This window comes from Dermacentor variabilis, unplaced genomic scaffold, assembly GCF_050947875.1.
Source record: "Dermacentor variabilis isolate Ectoservices unplaced genomic scaffold, ASM5094787v1 scaffold_14, whole genome shotgun sequence".
Classification (NCBI taxonomy): domain Eukaryota; kingdom Metazoa; phylum Arthropoda; class Arachnida; order Ixodida; family Ixodidae; genus Dermacentor; species Dermacentor variabilis.
The window spans coordinates 8,667,501-8,684,599 of NW_027460302.1; the positions used below are offsets into that span (position 1 = coordinate 8,667,501).

The 17,099-nt window shown below is 46.9% G+C and overlaps 1 protein-coding gene across 1 annotated transcript in view; it reads right to left on the bottom strand.

Annotated features, from left to right (window-relative positions):
* Positions 1-2,836: 2,836 nt before the first annotated feature.
* Positions 2,837-17,099, bottom strand: part of LOC142567775 (WD repeat and HMG-box DNA-binding protein 1-like) — a 350,415-nt gene continuing 336,152 nt past the window's right edge. The window contains exon 12 of the mRNA XM_075677936.1: positions 2,837-2,949. Coding sequence (XP_075534051.1) covers positions 2,837-2,949 — 113 coding nt within the window. The remainder of the gene's footprint in view (positions 2,950-17,099) is intronic.

A 17,099-nucleotide genomic window follows, 5' to 3' on the forward strand; every position in this document is an offset into this window, starting at 1 on the left:
GAATGATCTTTTGCAATACGTGCACCGTGTGCAATCCATAGGAGGACCTGCTTCATACGAGACCTATGCATGCTGCCGCGTATGCCAGGATGGCAGTAGTTTTTAAACATTCTTCCAAATTCTTACATTTTACTCTTGAACAGCAGCAAGAGCCGATTATTTCGTTTTACACTTACAAATTTCCTTGGAGGTGCTTGATCACGTGTGCTGGGCCTATATGCCACGTTCAAAGAAGGCCATCTTACCGTTTTCCTCTTCACACTCGAAACTAATTAAGAGAGGCGTAGCTATCACCTGTTTGAGGTCAGCGCTTTTGAAGTTATGCCAGCACAAGACAGTTGAAAGTTTTCAGACCGAAGTAAGTAAGCCGAAACATGGAGGCTTTCATTCAGCCCTTGTTCAGGCAGTGGGTGAATTGCTGTTGTGGAAGCCGCGGCACAAGGCGCGTGGGCGGGAGCAGACAACTCCCCTCAACAGAGGCCTCCTAGAACTCATGCCCTAGGTGCACCAAATGTCACACAACCTGAAGAACGTGGCGGCTAGACAGGGAATTCGACTCGTGTTCTCAACCCCCTGCAGGTTATTCCAACTATGTAGGCGCATGGCGGATGGTCCTCGCAAGGTCCCCTGTATTGCTGAGCACGAGTACCAGTACGTGCACTGTGCGACCAATGTGGTGTACCAGTTTGCGCTGCGACGCGGCAGTGTCTACGTTGGCCGAACTAGTCAATGTATTAATGATAGACTGCGGCAGCATTTCCGCTCCTTCAAGGGTGATAGCGGCACTAATCTCCCCTGTTACAGCAGGGAGTGCAAAGGTTGCTACCCCAAATTCAATCAAGCTATCACTGTAGGAGGGGGGGGGGGACTCTAGACATGAGCGAGAAATTAGAGAAGCGGCACACATGCGCAGACTTGGCCTAGATACATGAGTAAATGAGCCTTCGATTTACTCTCCTAGATAACGAAACCCCATCTTTGATTAACCAGTGATAGTTGTCTTTTGCCCCTTGGCACTTTCTATAGTCATCTTGGGTGTTTTCTGCCACGTGTGTTTGATCTTGTTCTTCAGCATGTCAGGGCACGTTGCGCGGAGATGCGACATTTTGCTGCTATGTGTTTCATGGTAATAAACATCAGTTGCTATTTACCGCTCGTCTTGTTCGCTTCTTCGTCTTACGTGCCGTCTAAAGTCGCAGTTCTTGTCCTTTTTAAATAAATGGTGCGCATATATTCGCGGTCTGCATCACGTTTGGCTGCGTAGCGAAGACGCTCTGCGTGACGCTTCTTTCGGGCCTGGGTGTCATCGACGCCGAGTGCACACCTTGGAACTATCTCGCTGGCGCGTTTACGGGCTCCTTCTACATACGTGGCCAGCACAGTGTTGAGACTCCATTTCAAAGCACTTTCTTCAGGCTAAGGACGACTGTATTGTTTACACTATCACAGCCCAACACCTGCATTTTTGTCGCATAGGAATTAAAACAAGCACAGCGCGTGCAATAGGCACAAGCTGTGAAATGCTGGCGCAGCAGCAACATACGGGATGCGCGGAGGTGAGTGTCATCTGATGGTGTTGCAAGAAACCCAGTGGCATGCACGACAGGACCATAGGAGCAGCAGCGCCCGTAAAGTTTGCAGAAGAGGCAATAGAACCAGCACTTGAAAACATTGGTTGCTATCATTTGCAGCTAAACAAAACTTGCAAATTAGCCACGACCACAGCTCTTCCATAAAATTTTGATGCCTATATGGCAAATGCTAAAGTTACGACCCGTTTGCTCACCAACTGCACGAGCAACAGGTAACGGTAGCAGATGATAGAGTGGACAAACCAGGCTGCTTGTGCCTTGCAGTTCTGCATGCGTTGGAGGCATTGTAGCCATATTGTGGCTCTCCTAATCTGACAGGCATTTCGGTGGTCGAAGAGCAGACAAATTATGCAAATTCGGAAGCCAAAGCTCTACCCTATGAAGCTTTGAGTGCAGCTGCCATGTGACTAAAGCCAACTTCCAAATGAGACGAGGCGTGGCTTTGGCAAAAACACCTACAAAAATGCCATGTAAATCTCCAAACAATGTGATGTATGTGTATGCATTCTCATTGCAAATAAAGCTGGTCTGGCTTGCGCACTGGGTATCATATCTTTGTGTGTAATAATTGCTGCATTGTATTACCTGAAACTTTTGTTGAATCGATCTTTTGCTTGAAGTAATTGCAGCAGATTTCCTTCATTCCCTTATTGCTACTAATCATTGTAAAAACAAGTTACCGTATTTACTCGATTCTAACGCGTCCTCGAAAGTAACGGGAACCCGTTTTCTTTCACCAAAAAATAAAAAAATGAAAAACTCGATTGCAACGCGCAGCCGTTTTCTATGACCCCCCCCCTCCCCCCGAAAAGAAAAGAAGGGTACAATACCGCGCACTTCGTGCTTTCATATAGACATACTGTTTTCTCTCATTTGAAAAAAAAAACTGATTTATGCCAATTACACTAAAGTTGCGATGAATAAAAACAGAAATGTAAGCGGCGTACCTTGCCGCCAAGATTTTCACTGCGCCGGTACGGGTCGCGTGGGGTAATATCACTCGTCGTGGCTATCAGAGAACTCCTTATAGCTAGCAACAGACCAAAACATTTCATACTCGGTGCCACCGTGGCATTCGAAATCCCTCACTTTTTAAAGGCCTTGTAGACCATGGCAGATGGGATGGTGAACCATGCATCTTTCATCTATCCAGCAATGTCCAGCAGCGAGGGACACAACATTTCATTGGCGGGCGTGAATTCGTGGCAGCTACTGATAAGCCATTCGATGTAGAGCGCCCGAATTCAATCTTTCACTGGCTTGTTCAAACAATCATTGAGAGGCTGGAGCTGCGATGTGATGCCGCTGGATATCACGAGAAGGTCGGTGTTGTATGCAGCCACCTGTTCTTGATGCGCTGCACAAGGTGGCACCAGAACACTTCGAGCACAAGCATCCCATTCAGACCCAGACTGGCGCCAGGTCTCTTCCGTCAAATGTTATCAATACATTCAGCGACCAAGCCCGTGGTCATTCGCCCGTTTTCATTTGCGCGCTCAATCACGCCACTGGGAAACACGATTCCTTTCGGGAGCGTCTGAAGATCAGATACGGGGGAAGCTTGTGCCCATCCGCAGTGCAACAAAGCATTGAGATGACTCAAGTTTTTTTTCGTGGCCGCATGACAAAACGTGCACTTGCTTCGCCCCCTTCTTCTCAACGGTTGTCGTGGCAGGCATGTCGAAGTAGAGCGGCGTCTGATCGGCATTTTCAATCTGTCCGAAGTGGTAGCCATTTCTATGGCGCAACTTAAAAACGTACCGCTTAAAACTGTGCAATTTCTCTTGGGCAATTCTTCGGGCAATTTTAGGCATATCCACCTACGCCTTCGAAAAGAAAAGCCTTTTCATAAATTTTATAGTCAGCACCTGCTCACTTTGAAGTCATTCCGCATTTGCCCTTTCCGTAGGGCTAACTGCATCGCCCGTACTTTGAGCAAATCGGTCGTCAGAGCCAGCTGTGCCGCTCGCTGCTCTTGCACGTATTCCGCGAGCAGCTCTTCTATTTCGGCGAAGCGGCCCTGCTTAGGTCCACCGAAACCCTTCCTTGTTTATTTGCTGGCGAGAATATTCTCCTTCTGTTTGCCCCAGTCCCGCACGCAAGTTTCGGGAACTCCAAAGGCCCGTGATGCGGCGCGATTTCCGTCCTTCTCCGCGCACGTGATAGCTTTCCTTTTAACTGCGATCGTGCTGGACTTGGCGTGTCTTGGCAGTCTGCGCTTCCATGATGACTGAATAAACGCCGAAAACGGGAAGACGGGCGGTACACTAGGGTACACCAGCGCCTGGTTACACGTAGAACGTGGAGTTATGCACATGGAGGAAGCTACGGTAGCTAGGCTAGAAGCATGTAAGAGGCGGCCATTTTTCGAATGCCGATGGCGATATGGTAACGCGGATTAAGAGTCGTACTCGATTCTAACGCGCATGCAATTTTAGGACCAATCTTATCGGAAAAAGCTGCGCGTTAGATTCAAGTAAATACGGTACTTCTATATTTATCGCACTGTTCTTTTAGACTGCCTGGAGAAATACATGGGTGACCATCCAATGGAGCCACCAGCAACACCTCCGGAGAACCGCCTTGCTTCTGTACGGAAGCACCTTCGCAGCTTTTTAATAGAAACAGGTCACCAGGGCAAGCGAATGCAAAACTATTTACAGCAGTGTAAATGTAGCAGAGCACACTATAGCGCACTGTGCTGTGCTATTTACTCGCTCATCCTGTGTTGCGCTGTTCCTGTTTTCATTCTAAATGCAGCATAAGTCCAGTGAATTATTTTTCAATAAAGTGTAATGGTATGCAACATAGTATGGTGCTTCACTCTAAGAAAAGTTTACATCCTTTGGAGTGCCCTTTCTGCCACACAACGATTATCGTCATCTGCCTTGATGCGTTTCCTTTCTTTAACGCTGCGAGCCCGGTACTTTCCAGTAACGAACGGCATGCGCGTTATCAGCATGGCATAGCATTGCTGACAGGAAAGTAGCGGGCGCGGCGTTTTCAAGAAAGGAAACGCATCAAGGCAGATGACGATTCTCGTTGTGTGGAAGAAGGGGCACTCCAAAGGGTGTAAACTTTTCTTAGTGCGTTTACATTTATTCCTTATGGCATGAAAACAGCCGCATACATGGCCACATGTAGAACAGACTGCACACTTCACAAGACTCAAGATCACACGAAGATAGCCCGTCATCAGCTTCCGAAGTGCAATGGTTCCTCCTTCGATTCATCGCCTTGCCTTTGACGTGCTGTGCCCAGAATCATATCCAACGTGCCGCCCAGCATCCACCGTGCCCACCATGCCACACGTCACACACCATGCCGCCCATCACCCCTCGTGCCACCTATCACCATAATCCGCCATGATGGTGGGTGATGGATTGCACCACGCCCACCAACGGGCAAATTTTCAATAGGGTACGGTTGATTCCCCAAGTCAAGCCATTGCTGTCGGTTGTTCCTCAGGGGTCTCTGTTGAGACCCCTACTTTTATTAATTTTTATGGATGACTTAACTAGTAACATTTCATCAGAGGTTTGGCTGTTCGCTGATGCCCTGTGTAATTTACCGGAAAATAGCAAACCAAGACGATGACGCCTTACTCCAGACCGATTTAAATAACATACTTGCTTTGTGTCCAATGAGGAACATGGAATGAAACATTTCAATATGCAAATCAATGCGCGTAACTTGTGCATTATTATTAGCATTTCCACACTACCATATTGATAATACGGCTCTTGATTCTGTTTCAGCTTAAACATCTGGGTGTTCATACTTGTAGTAACCTATCACGGAACCATAATGTAACGTACAAGATCGCCAATGCTAACCGTCCACTAGGGTACTTTCGAAGTAAATGTTATATGGCAATGTCATCACTTAAAAAGCTTCGCTACCCCACTTACATTCGTCTGTCACTTAAATACGGATTATCTATCTGGAATGCTGGTGGTATTTCACTGATAAACGAACTTGAAAGAGTGCAGAATCGTTCCATTGATTTCATCTTTCCCAATTACGACCCCACCGCCAGTGTTGCCATGATGAACTCACTGCTTAAACTTCCAGAACTTACCAGTGGACGTAAAATATCCCGGCTCACTCTTCTTCATAAAATTTACTATTATAACATGCACGTTCCTAAAGAGTTCATTAAATCCCCTCCTTTCAAATCATCTAGAATTTACCAGCTCCAAAAAGTTCCTTGTAGTAGAACTATGACCCATTCACATGCATTTCTACCTCGAACCGCCTCGGAATGGAATCAGGTGCGAGAAGCATTTATACTGCTATTAGGGATGCATGGCGCTTTAAGAGTTTTTTGAATAACATGCTTAACTTTGGTTAATTATTTGTACTCAACTTGTTCTTCTGTGTTAGCCTATTTCTTTGTTGTTATTTTTAGAGCTTGAAAATACTTTGCTCCTTGTTAGCTGGAGCTGTACATCTTTTTATTAATTTATCGATTCTTCATGTTCTTTATTCTTATTGTATCAACTGCTCTTTTCTTTTCTATTTTGGTCTAAAATATGCCCCGCCCTTCTGTAATGTGCTAATCTTGAGGGTAAAATAAATAAATAAAAAATACACTATAGCTTAAGAAAGTTGAATGTTGGGTTTGTTTGACATGAGAACTATGTCAAACGCGCCTATGCTCGTCATCCTTTCTGTTCTGCCATCCCATTGCTTGCTATTTCAAGCTGGTCCTGACGGGAAAATAAAAAAAAATGAAAGATAAGCGGACCCACGCGCTGTGCGAATGGATGCAAACGAAGCTTTCTGTGCTGTTTGCTTTGATTGATGATAATTAGCAGTGATGCTGACGGCGAATATTTAATTTTTTTCAACGTTTAGCATTCACACGACAGTGATGAGTAGATGTTAAGCATTACCATCCCTGCACCTCTGCTGTTTGTCTGCGTAGAACACAAAAGTGAAGGGGCGGGTGATTGCTTGAGGTAATATGCGCCATACTTCATAACTTCTGAGAGGGTTGAGCATATTCACTGCCTCACCTGACACATCACATCGTGGCAGAAGTATTAAACTATAGCACGACTCTGCTCCGAGTTAGTAGTTTTTCTTGGCGATGCGCAGAGGTTCGTTCAAATCAAACTTTAATTGAATTATGGGGCTGTGTTTGCCAAAACCACAATCCGATTACGAGGCACGCCGAAGCGGCGGACTGCGCATTAATTTTGACACCATGGTGTTTTATACTCTGTCCCTAAATCTAACTGCACGAGCATTTTTTTTATTTTACTCCCATCGAAATGTGGCTACCATGGTCGGGATCAAAGCTGCAATCTCGAGCAATGCCATAACCGCAAAGCTACCTCGGCGGGAACAGAATTGTTGCTTTGACCTGCGACCACTTCCGTATAAACGTACCGTACCGCGCCTTGAACTGAAATTTATGTGGTTTGCCCGCAACAGCTGTCAGCAGCAGTAGCGCTTCCTTGCCTTCTCACGTCACCTTTTCCCGTGTTGCTGCGTCGTAGTTGCTACATCGCCGCGGTGATTTGAGGTTGGTATCGCGCTCGCAGCGGCGTGAGCCGCTTCGTTCTCTGGTGCGCGCTAAGCCACCATACCCGAATTTCGACTGCATCGTACGCAGCTTCCTCCTAGGCTATGCTATCTTTGTTTCGATGGGTTCAGTGTAGGAGCTCGTAATACGCGCACTGCCGCCTGACTGTCGGTATACGTATATTGTCATTCCTGATGTAGCTGGAGGTTCCTCGAGGGCTTCGTGTAGTGCGTCACAGATAGCCAGCAATTCGACCGCGAGTACGTCTGGTGGTTCTCCATTACCAAATACGTACTCTCGGGAGCGTGTCGTTCCCGTGTCGAAGCTGTGTATTATGACTGCGGCTCACGCACCGTCGGGCGGAAGGCAGCGTCCACGTAAAAGGGAGTGGTACAGGAACTTGCTTGGCTCTCCATGTGCCGATTTGCGTAGTACTTTCTGCGCTCTGGGTGGCGGCGCGCGTCCACGCGGTCTGGTAAAAGGTCGTGAGTCAACCAGTTGCGCATGTGCCTCCCACGGTGGCGTCAGTGGTGCTGGCTCTAACTCTTAGTCCGGGGTTTCGCCAAGAGCGCTTAGGAGAGCGCGGCTCTGGTGAGTTGAGTAGCGTCGGAGCTGGTCTACATTGCGCCTACGTTCGATAGTGTGTTCAAGTAGCGGCAGTTGCGCATAGCGTCGCAGATCATCCAGCTGTGTGTGGCGCGGCAGCCCAGTGACAACGCGGAGTGCTTAGTTGTACAGCACCTCCAGCTGCTGCACGTGTTGTTTCGTCGATCCATATGTTTGACGGAACAAGCTCGCGGGCTGTCTCGGTTCAGGCCCCTCCGAGGCGCCACGGCATTCGCCGTATGAAATGATCCGGTGCCAAGTTGAACGTAACTGTCGGATCCATTTGCTGGACCAATCGCCTCCTGCTATCGGCACGCCAAGGATTGTCACATCGCCTTCGGTCCATCGGCGGATGGGCGTGTACGCGAAATGTGAGGCCACTTTGTGCAGGCGTTCCTCGAGGCCACTATGGTAATGTATGAGGTATTTTCGGAGAAGGGACTCATCCCTGTATTTTGAATTGAATTGAACTTTATTCTCCTTGAACAAATACACAAGGAAGGAGCAGCCACAAAAAGCTACTGAGATTAGTAGCTTGACGAGGTGGCTGCCCCTTTACACAGCAGCAGCAGTTATGAAACAATTTTCTTACAAATGACTGCTTTCATACATATGCACGGACAATGATTGCACAACGGAACATAAGCATTTTGCAAAATACAAAAGAGCACTTCACATTAATCATCAAAATATATGAAAAATAGCTAAATAAATGCATCATAGTTCACAGGAACTGATCTCGCATTGTTTTTTTGGACAACTGTGACACATCTACAGATTTGTTGGCAAAATTATTGAGCAGAGCTGGGAGAGTAAAAGCGATCGATTGTTTCGCATAGTTGTTTTGAGGTGTAGGTATGTGCCAAATATTATAGTGACGCGTAGGGTATACGGCAATATTTTCTCTTAATTCTGAAATCTCGCTGTAAAAAGAGTTGTTCTTTTTTGTGGCCGAACAGTATGTCTGAAGTAAACGATAATTATTAAAATCATGGACATTTATAACCTTAAACTGTTTAAAGAGTTGCTGCGTGTGAGAATCATATGGGACGTTTGCAATTATTGGCATAAACTTCTTTTGAATTAGGAACAGTCTGTTTAGATTCGTTGTTGTTGTTTTGCCCCATACTAGGTGGGCGTAGGATAACTGAGAAAGGGCTAACGAGTTATATAGTAGTAGTCTTATACGTTGAGGAATGATATGTCTACATTTGTTTAGCATACCCGCTGTTTTGCACAATTTTTTTATGAGTTTCGCGGATATGGTCATCCAAGTTAATGTACTAGAAAAATATACACCCAGAACTTTCATGCATTCTACTATTTCAATCACATTGTGACCAAGTGTAATCAGTGGCAAATTTACAACCTTATTTTTTGGTCTGAAGAGTATTGCTTTTGTTTTTGCGGTAAAATAAGTAAGGAGTTGCACTTTGTCCATTCCAGTAACAGCGGCATTGTTTCATCAGATATCTTTTGTATTTCGTCAGTTGTTTACCGGTTATTAATAATGTAGTGTCATCAGCATAGCAAATTGATGTTACATGTGGATTTGAGGTAAAGGAGTGTAGGTCGTTAACGTAAACGCAAAATAAAAGTGGCCCCAATATGCTGCCGTGAGGTACTCCCATCTTTATGCATTTTATATCTGAAGATGATGTTCCTATTGATACATACTGCTTACGATGCCTTAAATAAGAAGCTAAGAGGTCATACGCAATGCCGTGTACACCGTATGACTGCAATTTATCAAGTACTATTTCATGCTGTAATGAATCAAAGGCTTTTGATAAATCTACATATACTGCCAGTGTTAAATTATGGTCTGAAAAGTTGTTTGTAAAATTATTTCCCCTTGCTTTAGCAGCGCGGTTTCCGTCGAACAATGCTGACGGAATCCATGCTGAAAATTGTGTAGTAATGACTGCTTAGAAAAATAGTTAGACAATCTTATATACAAGAGCTTTTCTATCGCTTTGGAAAAAACTGGTAAAATCGATATAGGTCTATAGTTCTTCAATACATTTCTGTCAACGCCCTTAAAAATTAAGGTTACTTGTGCAATCTGCATGTTTTTTGGAAATACACCAGTGGAAGGATAAGATTAAAAATGTGCGTTAATGGACGCGCTATCTCATGCACTGCATACTTTAGTGGTCCTAATTGCAGGTTGTCTACGTCGCAAACGCTACTGTTTTTAAGGTTTGTTATTGCGGAAGCTACCTCTTGAGCGTCTGTTGGGCAAAAAAATATGGTGTTTGGGGTTGTGTAAGGTCTGTGTATACTTTTGTGTTGTTGTACTGCATTACTTGTGAATTGGTTAATGAAAAAATTGTTGAACAGATTGGCTAAAGCAGAACCAGAAACATAATCGTTACCGTAACATATTGAGTCAATTTCGTTGGAATCCTGGTTACGCCCGAGCACAGTGTTTATTTTTTCTAGGTTAGGTCGGTACGCTTAGTGTCATGTGAAAAAAAGATTAGAGTAATACGCCGACCTCGCTTTCCGGAGCAACTTCACAACGTTGTTTCTAAGCCGCTTAAATTCAGCAAATACATTTAGGTCCTTGGTTTTAAGAAAGGTGGCGTAAAGTTGTTCTTTGGTTTTAATGTTATCGTATACATCCTTGCTCACCCAAGGTTTTCTTATTTTGTGTGTCCGTTTAGCAGTTTTTGTGGGAAAACTTGCGTGATAAGCATTTTTTTACTACATTAAGAAGTTCGTCATATGCCTTATCTGCATCTTTGATTTCATATATGCACTCCCATGTAACATTCTGCAGGGATTCTTTAAATCGCGTCAAGTTTGCATCCGAAATATCTTGATAAACGCGTTGACGTCTTGCTTTTTACGGCAAACTGTCTAAAAGTAGAAAAACGGGTAAATGATCACTGATATCACAAGCTATGGTGCCAGCGGTAGTTTTTTCAAGCATGGTATTCGTTATGAATAAATCTAACAAAGTCTCTGATGTGTCTGTTATTCTCGTTGCGCTTGTCGGAACAATATCATAGCCATACATACTAACAGTCGATAACAAAGTCACTTGCTTAGAATCACGTTGAAGTAAATTAATATTAAAATCACCTCCGACAACAAGTTTGAGATTCTGCTCAGTTGAAAAACATAATAAGCGTTCAAAAAGCTAAAGAAGTTGTCAGAGCTGCCAGCGGGCGGCCTATACAAGCCAACAAACATGTTTTTATTTGCACGGACCGCTACAGCTTCATAGTCATCAGTTACACATGTGTACTCCCTTTCAAGGTGGCAATCGATGCATTTTTCAATAAGGATAGATACACCGCCCCCTCTTTTGTTGTTTCGCGTCACGAAGAAATGAGCATACGGTGGTGGCGCATACATTTCCGAGTCCTTTTCATACCAAGTTTCTGTTAATATAATCACAGAGAAGGGGAAGCTTACGCGATGAAAAAAAAAGTTCTAGGTCATCTATTTTCGATTTTGCAGACCGACAATTGAGAGTAAGAAAAGACAAAGAAAAATTTCGTGGTTTTACTTTTTCAGAGAACTGGTGGGGTAAGACAACCATATCGGATAATCACACGAGCAATGTTACTAAGTCAATGATTGCAACCGCGTGTCTTTCTTGACAATAGTCGCTCGATCCCCAGTAGCCTTCCGCATAAGAATTTTGCCGTTCGCATGCCAGAGAAAGCGGAAGTTGTTCGCCGCTGCCCAGTCTTTTGTTGAGCGTAGAAGTTCTCGGTTCTGTTTCGTTATATTTTCTAGGATTGAAGCGCGATTCCCGACGTCTCTTAGCCTCTTACGTGTGGCGTACCACATTTCTCTCTCTTTTTGACGACTGAAACGAACGATTATACGGGGGGTTTTGTCTGGCCTTGCGGGAAGTCGATGTATGGCAGTAATATCATTATCTTTCAGGCAACGTACTTTAAGAACAGGTGCAAGTTCATTCACTTTACTGAGCAAATCTTCACCAGGTGTCACAGGAATACCATGGAACTCTAAATTTAGGCGCCAGCTGCGCCATTCGAGTTCATTGATGGCCTCCTGTAACTGCATCTGTGTTTCGCTCAATCGCGCTTCGTCAATCTTGTCTACTCTTTTCTTGAGCGACTGTATATCTTTGTCCTGTTTATCTAGACGTTTCATGATGTCAAACGTTTGTGACATATGGTGAATCGATTCCTCTATTACGAGAACAGATTTGTTTAGCGGTAATAGTTTCTCTAGCTTTTCTCCTATCATCGCTAGCTGTAAGGCAACATCGGTTGCTTCGTATGCTGAACTGGAGCTTTTTGCCGATATGCCAGCGGATTTTGCTTCCCGACAAGATTCGCACTTCCATGTTTTCCGATAGGTATCACTTTTCGAGCGGAGTACCTTTTGTGTTACATCGCAACAGCTTCCAGCATGGAAAATGTTGTTGCACTTAGTACAAGCAAGAGTCAATTCATCGCGTGTGGTAGGCTTTTCACAGACAGAGCACTCTGTACTAGACATAACTGCAAGGGTTGAATGGCAGCAGCGGCAGGCGAGACAGATTAAGGGCACTAATAGTACAAAGCTATGGTTAACTGACCTGCGTAAAGCAGCAAGCAGATTTACCATGCGCTCTGGTCACCGCCGCTGCTGCCAGTGGAAAGCCATGCAGACATCGCTGGGTTTATATCGGGCCAAGCAGTGTCCAGATGTCGCTGCAGTGCCGTGACGTTGCGCCGAAGTACGATGCAGTGGTTCAGCTTGTAGATATGGTCCTCGTGGTTGGCGTTCCGTGGCGAGATAACAGCGACCTTTCTTCTTTTTTCCCTGCGTAAAGCAGCAAGCAGATTTACGATGCGCTCTGGTCACCGCCGCTGCTGCCAGTCGTGTGGAATCCAGGAATCGTGTGGCCATGTCCAAGGCCGTTTGCAGTGCCGCTACCTGATCGGAGGTTTCTTCTTCGCAAGACGTCGACAGCGTAATGTCGTGTGCGTAGATTGTAAAATGCAGTTCATCCCCTTCCTCGAGCTCCCAGACTAGGCGAGCATTGAAGAGCATCGGGGAAAAGATTGGTCCTTGATAGATGCGTACTGAATTACTGTAGCGTCGTGTCGGGCGCCTGCATGCAGACTTCCAAGGAGCGGCCCTCCAAGAAAACTTTGATGAAGCGGGCGGCCAGTTAGCCATGCCACGCACGCAGCGTCTATCACAGCTTTATGCGTCACGGCGTCAAATCCTTTCTTTATGTCAACTGCCACCAAGAGACCGAGTTCTAGTTCCTGGTTGCGTCGAGGAAGGTGCGTAGTCGTGCGCAGAGGGTGCAAACTGTCGTGCGTGCACAGGCTTTGGCGGAATCCCGCCGGAAGCATACGAAGCTATCCCATTGTCTCCAGGTGGTAGGCGATGTGAGCGAAAACCCTGCGCTCCAACAGTTTGCACAAGACGGACGTGAGTAAGATGGGGCGCATGTGGGTGAAGCGGTCGGGTGTCTTTCCAGGCTTAGGAATAGACACCGCCACCGAATGTCTTCAGCCGTCGGGCAATACTCCCGTGGTCCAGACGTCGTTGATCAGCAGCTGATCATCCAGATTGTTATCATCGTGATTCAAAAGCGCTGACCATGTTATGTCGTCTCCACCTCGTGCATTTCGCGCATTGGCAGTATGTAGGACCGCAAGCAATTCTGTTTTGCTAAAGGGGGAATTTATGCCATTTTCGTGGAGCACTGGGTCCAGTTCGTACAAAACTGGCACTGGGGCTTCTGCCGGTTGTGGAAAAAAATTATGCGCGGCCTTATCCTGGAACTCGAGTGGTGTTAACCCGGTGGCTAACATGATGTCTTAAGTTTTTCGTTGGTGCTTGCCTTCGTTTCTGCTGCTTTTGATAACACGAAAGGTGCACCAAATTTTCGACAACGCCATGCGTTCGTTGAAAGAAGCGCAATGCTGTTCCCGACGGTGCCGATGGCGTTTGTGATGGTGGCTGCCTTCGCGCGTCATTAGTGAGCCGGCGAATTCTGAGCAAGTCTTTGTCGCCAAGGCCGTTGGCGTAGTCGCTGGTTTGAAGCCGGGTCCTGCAGTCCCACAACTCGAGTGGATGGGTGAAGGAACCAACGATGTTGACTTCAAAATCTCCTGCAGCGGCGCGGCTGACCAGCTGCAAGCGTGCCATCAAAGCCAGTGACTGCTCATAGTTGGCTATGTATTCTCAGAAGGCTGCCCAATCAATGGCCCAGATTTGCCATCTGGATTTTCGGCTGGCGGCTTTATAAAGGTCTATCCGGATCAAGTGCTGGTCGCTACCTATAGTCTCTCGGAGACATTGCCATTCCCGCAGAAGTCCTGCTGGCGTCTACGTCAGGTCAGTGTTGCGCTGCCGCGGGTGTAGTGCATGACGAGTTGGTTAGTTCACATCCTTCAGCAGAAGTAACCCGGCTCACTCCGCTGGGCCTACCAATGGGGTGTCTCGAACATTGTCGTAGCCCCACTCCATATGGAGTGCATTGAAGTCTCCCCGATAAACAGGCGCTCTCTTGGGTAACGGTTTGGTAGCTCGGCTATCCAGTCTAATTTCCCACAGTGGAGCCTGCACGTATCGGACCGCATGTACATGAAGACGGTGATAAACCTAGAGCGACTGTCCAGTTTGTATCGAACGGCCCCGACTTCATAGTTCGGTGTGCAGTAGACGGACGTGCCAATTTGTACCTGTGGCACTGAGTTGTGCACAAAAAGTACAGCTTGGGCCTCCACATATATGAAGCCTGTCTTGCGGCTACCATCGTGTAGCATACTCCGTTGGAAGTAGCCAGAACTGTAGCCTCGTATGTTCGCAGATTGGCCTCGCATTTCCTGCAACAGAAGTACGTGTGGGTAGCACGTCTGTGAGAAACGGAAGTTCATCTCCGGTGCACACGTCCCGAGTCCACGACAGTTCCATTGGACAACTGCCGGGGACTCGGGGGGAGGGGAGCTGGACCGTCAGACGATGTGGGAGGGTCGTTGCTTGTGGAAGACATGGTGGCGATACCAGGTTTACGGTCAAACGCATACTCCCGAGAGAGCTGTCGTCGTGCGTTGTTGCTGGGGCGTGCCAGCTGCGTTTACCGCTTCATTTGACATCTTAATCATGGATTTCATGTCTAAAGTCTTTAGGCCCTGTTCCGGCTCCTACTCTTTCAATTTATGTGAAAGCGGCGTCTTGCACGTTTGCCCCTGCCGTTGGTTTGAGACCTAATGGGGGGACTATCGCTGCATGTGTCGTTTAGGTTCGCCATGCGCTTGCGCGTGCTTGTCTTGACATTCACCTTTTTTTGTAGTGGTTGTGTGTCTTTCTTTGTCGGCCTGAATTGGCTCGTTTTCCACCTCATACGCATTTCTCGCTCGAGCTCACTCTTTCATGGCCGCTTTGATCCGGCCAATTTCTGCTTGCAGTTTCGCTAGCTGTGACGATTCCTCGTCTACAGCGGTTTCTGCACTATATGAATAGACCGCTCTTGACTCCCTGCCAACCACGTTTCACCGTCTAATAAATGCTATCGCTCAGCGCAGGATGCGCCTGCATGTATCGGAAGTTTTTGCAATGTTATGTTATGCACGGTCCGGCGCAACGTTGGCACTGCCTTCCGGGTTCCTGATTGGATCATGGCTTTCGGGGGCGTTCGGAGCATGAACGTACCCAGCACCTCCACCAGATGTCACGTAGTACTGACAGTGAATAAAACAGCTGCAAATTTGTGAATGACGAAAGTTCTATTGGGCGAACTTGTGCCCACAAAAGCAAGTTACATTCAAAGCAAAGCGCAAGCGGCGAACACGGTTGGCTATCGCCGAAAATCTGATCTGCGGGGCAAGCGCGTCGGCTTTTATACATGAGCCATCGAATTGTCCAGAATAATCGCTGGTGCCCGCGTGTCTTCCAGAAAGTACTACACCATTCGCGTCACGCATACATGCAATCAGATTACGCAAGGTTCGATGACAACAGACAGATGATAGAGCCATCGATGACATTCGAGAAAAAGCCCGCCGTGGTTGCTCAGTGGCTATGGTGTTAGGCTGCTGAGCACAAGAACGCGGGATCATTCGGGACCCTATAAGATCATCCGACGCATTGGCGCACTGGACTATGAGGTCGTGCCAGACGGCATTTCGCAATCGCAGCGGCGCCGCACAGCACCTGAGGTCGTCCACGTGGTGCGTCTTAATTTTTTCTACGCCCGCTGACCAACCTAAGGATTTTGTCGCTGTTTCTTTTTCTTATGTGCAGTTTCGATTTCCTTTTCGTGTTTGCGTGTAGCATCGGGACGATGCGTTTTAGCAGGGGGCTATTGACACGTGTACTCATCTTTGATTCGGCGACCGCGTTTCACTGTCTAACAACTGTCATCGCTCAGCGCAGGACACGCCTGCATGTAGCGGAAGTTTCTTCTGTATGTATCGAAAGTATCGTTAGGTGTATCCGCTGTCTGTTGTCACCTAACCATGTATAACCTGATTGTATGTATGCGCGACACAAATTGTGTAGTACTTTCTGGACGACACGCGGGTACCAGCGATTATTGTGGAACAATCGATGACTCATGTACAAAACCCGACGCGCTTGCCCCGCAGATTACGACGATCACCGACCGTATTCACTGCTAGCGCTGTGCTTTGAGTGTAACTTGCTTTTCTGGGCACAGGTTTGCCGAAGGAAAGTTTAGCCATTCAAATATTTCCCGTTGTATTATTCACAGTCACTACTACATGGCAATATGACACTTTCCTAAGCGATGTCATACAATATACGATATTCAAAGGCGCTGTTTCAACTGCCGCAGTTGTCGCGGTAGAGCGGCTACGGGAGTGGGACTGCTTGCGCCCGGCTTTACTGTTCGGTCGGCGTCTCGACCTGCTGCGAGAACGATGTGTTTTGACAGACTTCTTCAATTTGCCCTCTGGCGACATTCGTGGGACATGTTGTGTCAGTGGACAGGTGGCTCTCCACGTTGCACAATCGACAATAACTACCGAAGGCTGGGCAGCGTTCACCACGATACGGATGAGCTGTGCCGCACAGACACCTGGCTGGGGGTATATGTACTCTTTGCGGCCAGGTTGATGACAGTTTTTGCACACCAGGACACATGGTACGTATGAATGGGTCGGTAACAACTGTCTATAGTACCCTATACCGTGAGCCGGTATCGGTATGTCCACGATGACTAACATTGTGCCGTTCTTGCCCATGCGATGCACCGTGACCACATTCCCTTGTTCCAAACAGATCGAGCGTTGTAGACTCTTCAACATCCTCGGGCGCGGATGACGGCCGTGGATGAAGAGGCGACACATGCTAGGTAGGGGCGCGGTGAAAGGTTACGTGCATTAATTGTTGTCCCAGCCAGTAGAGCTTCAGTT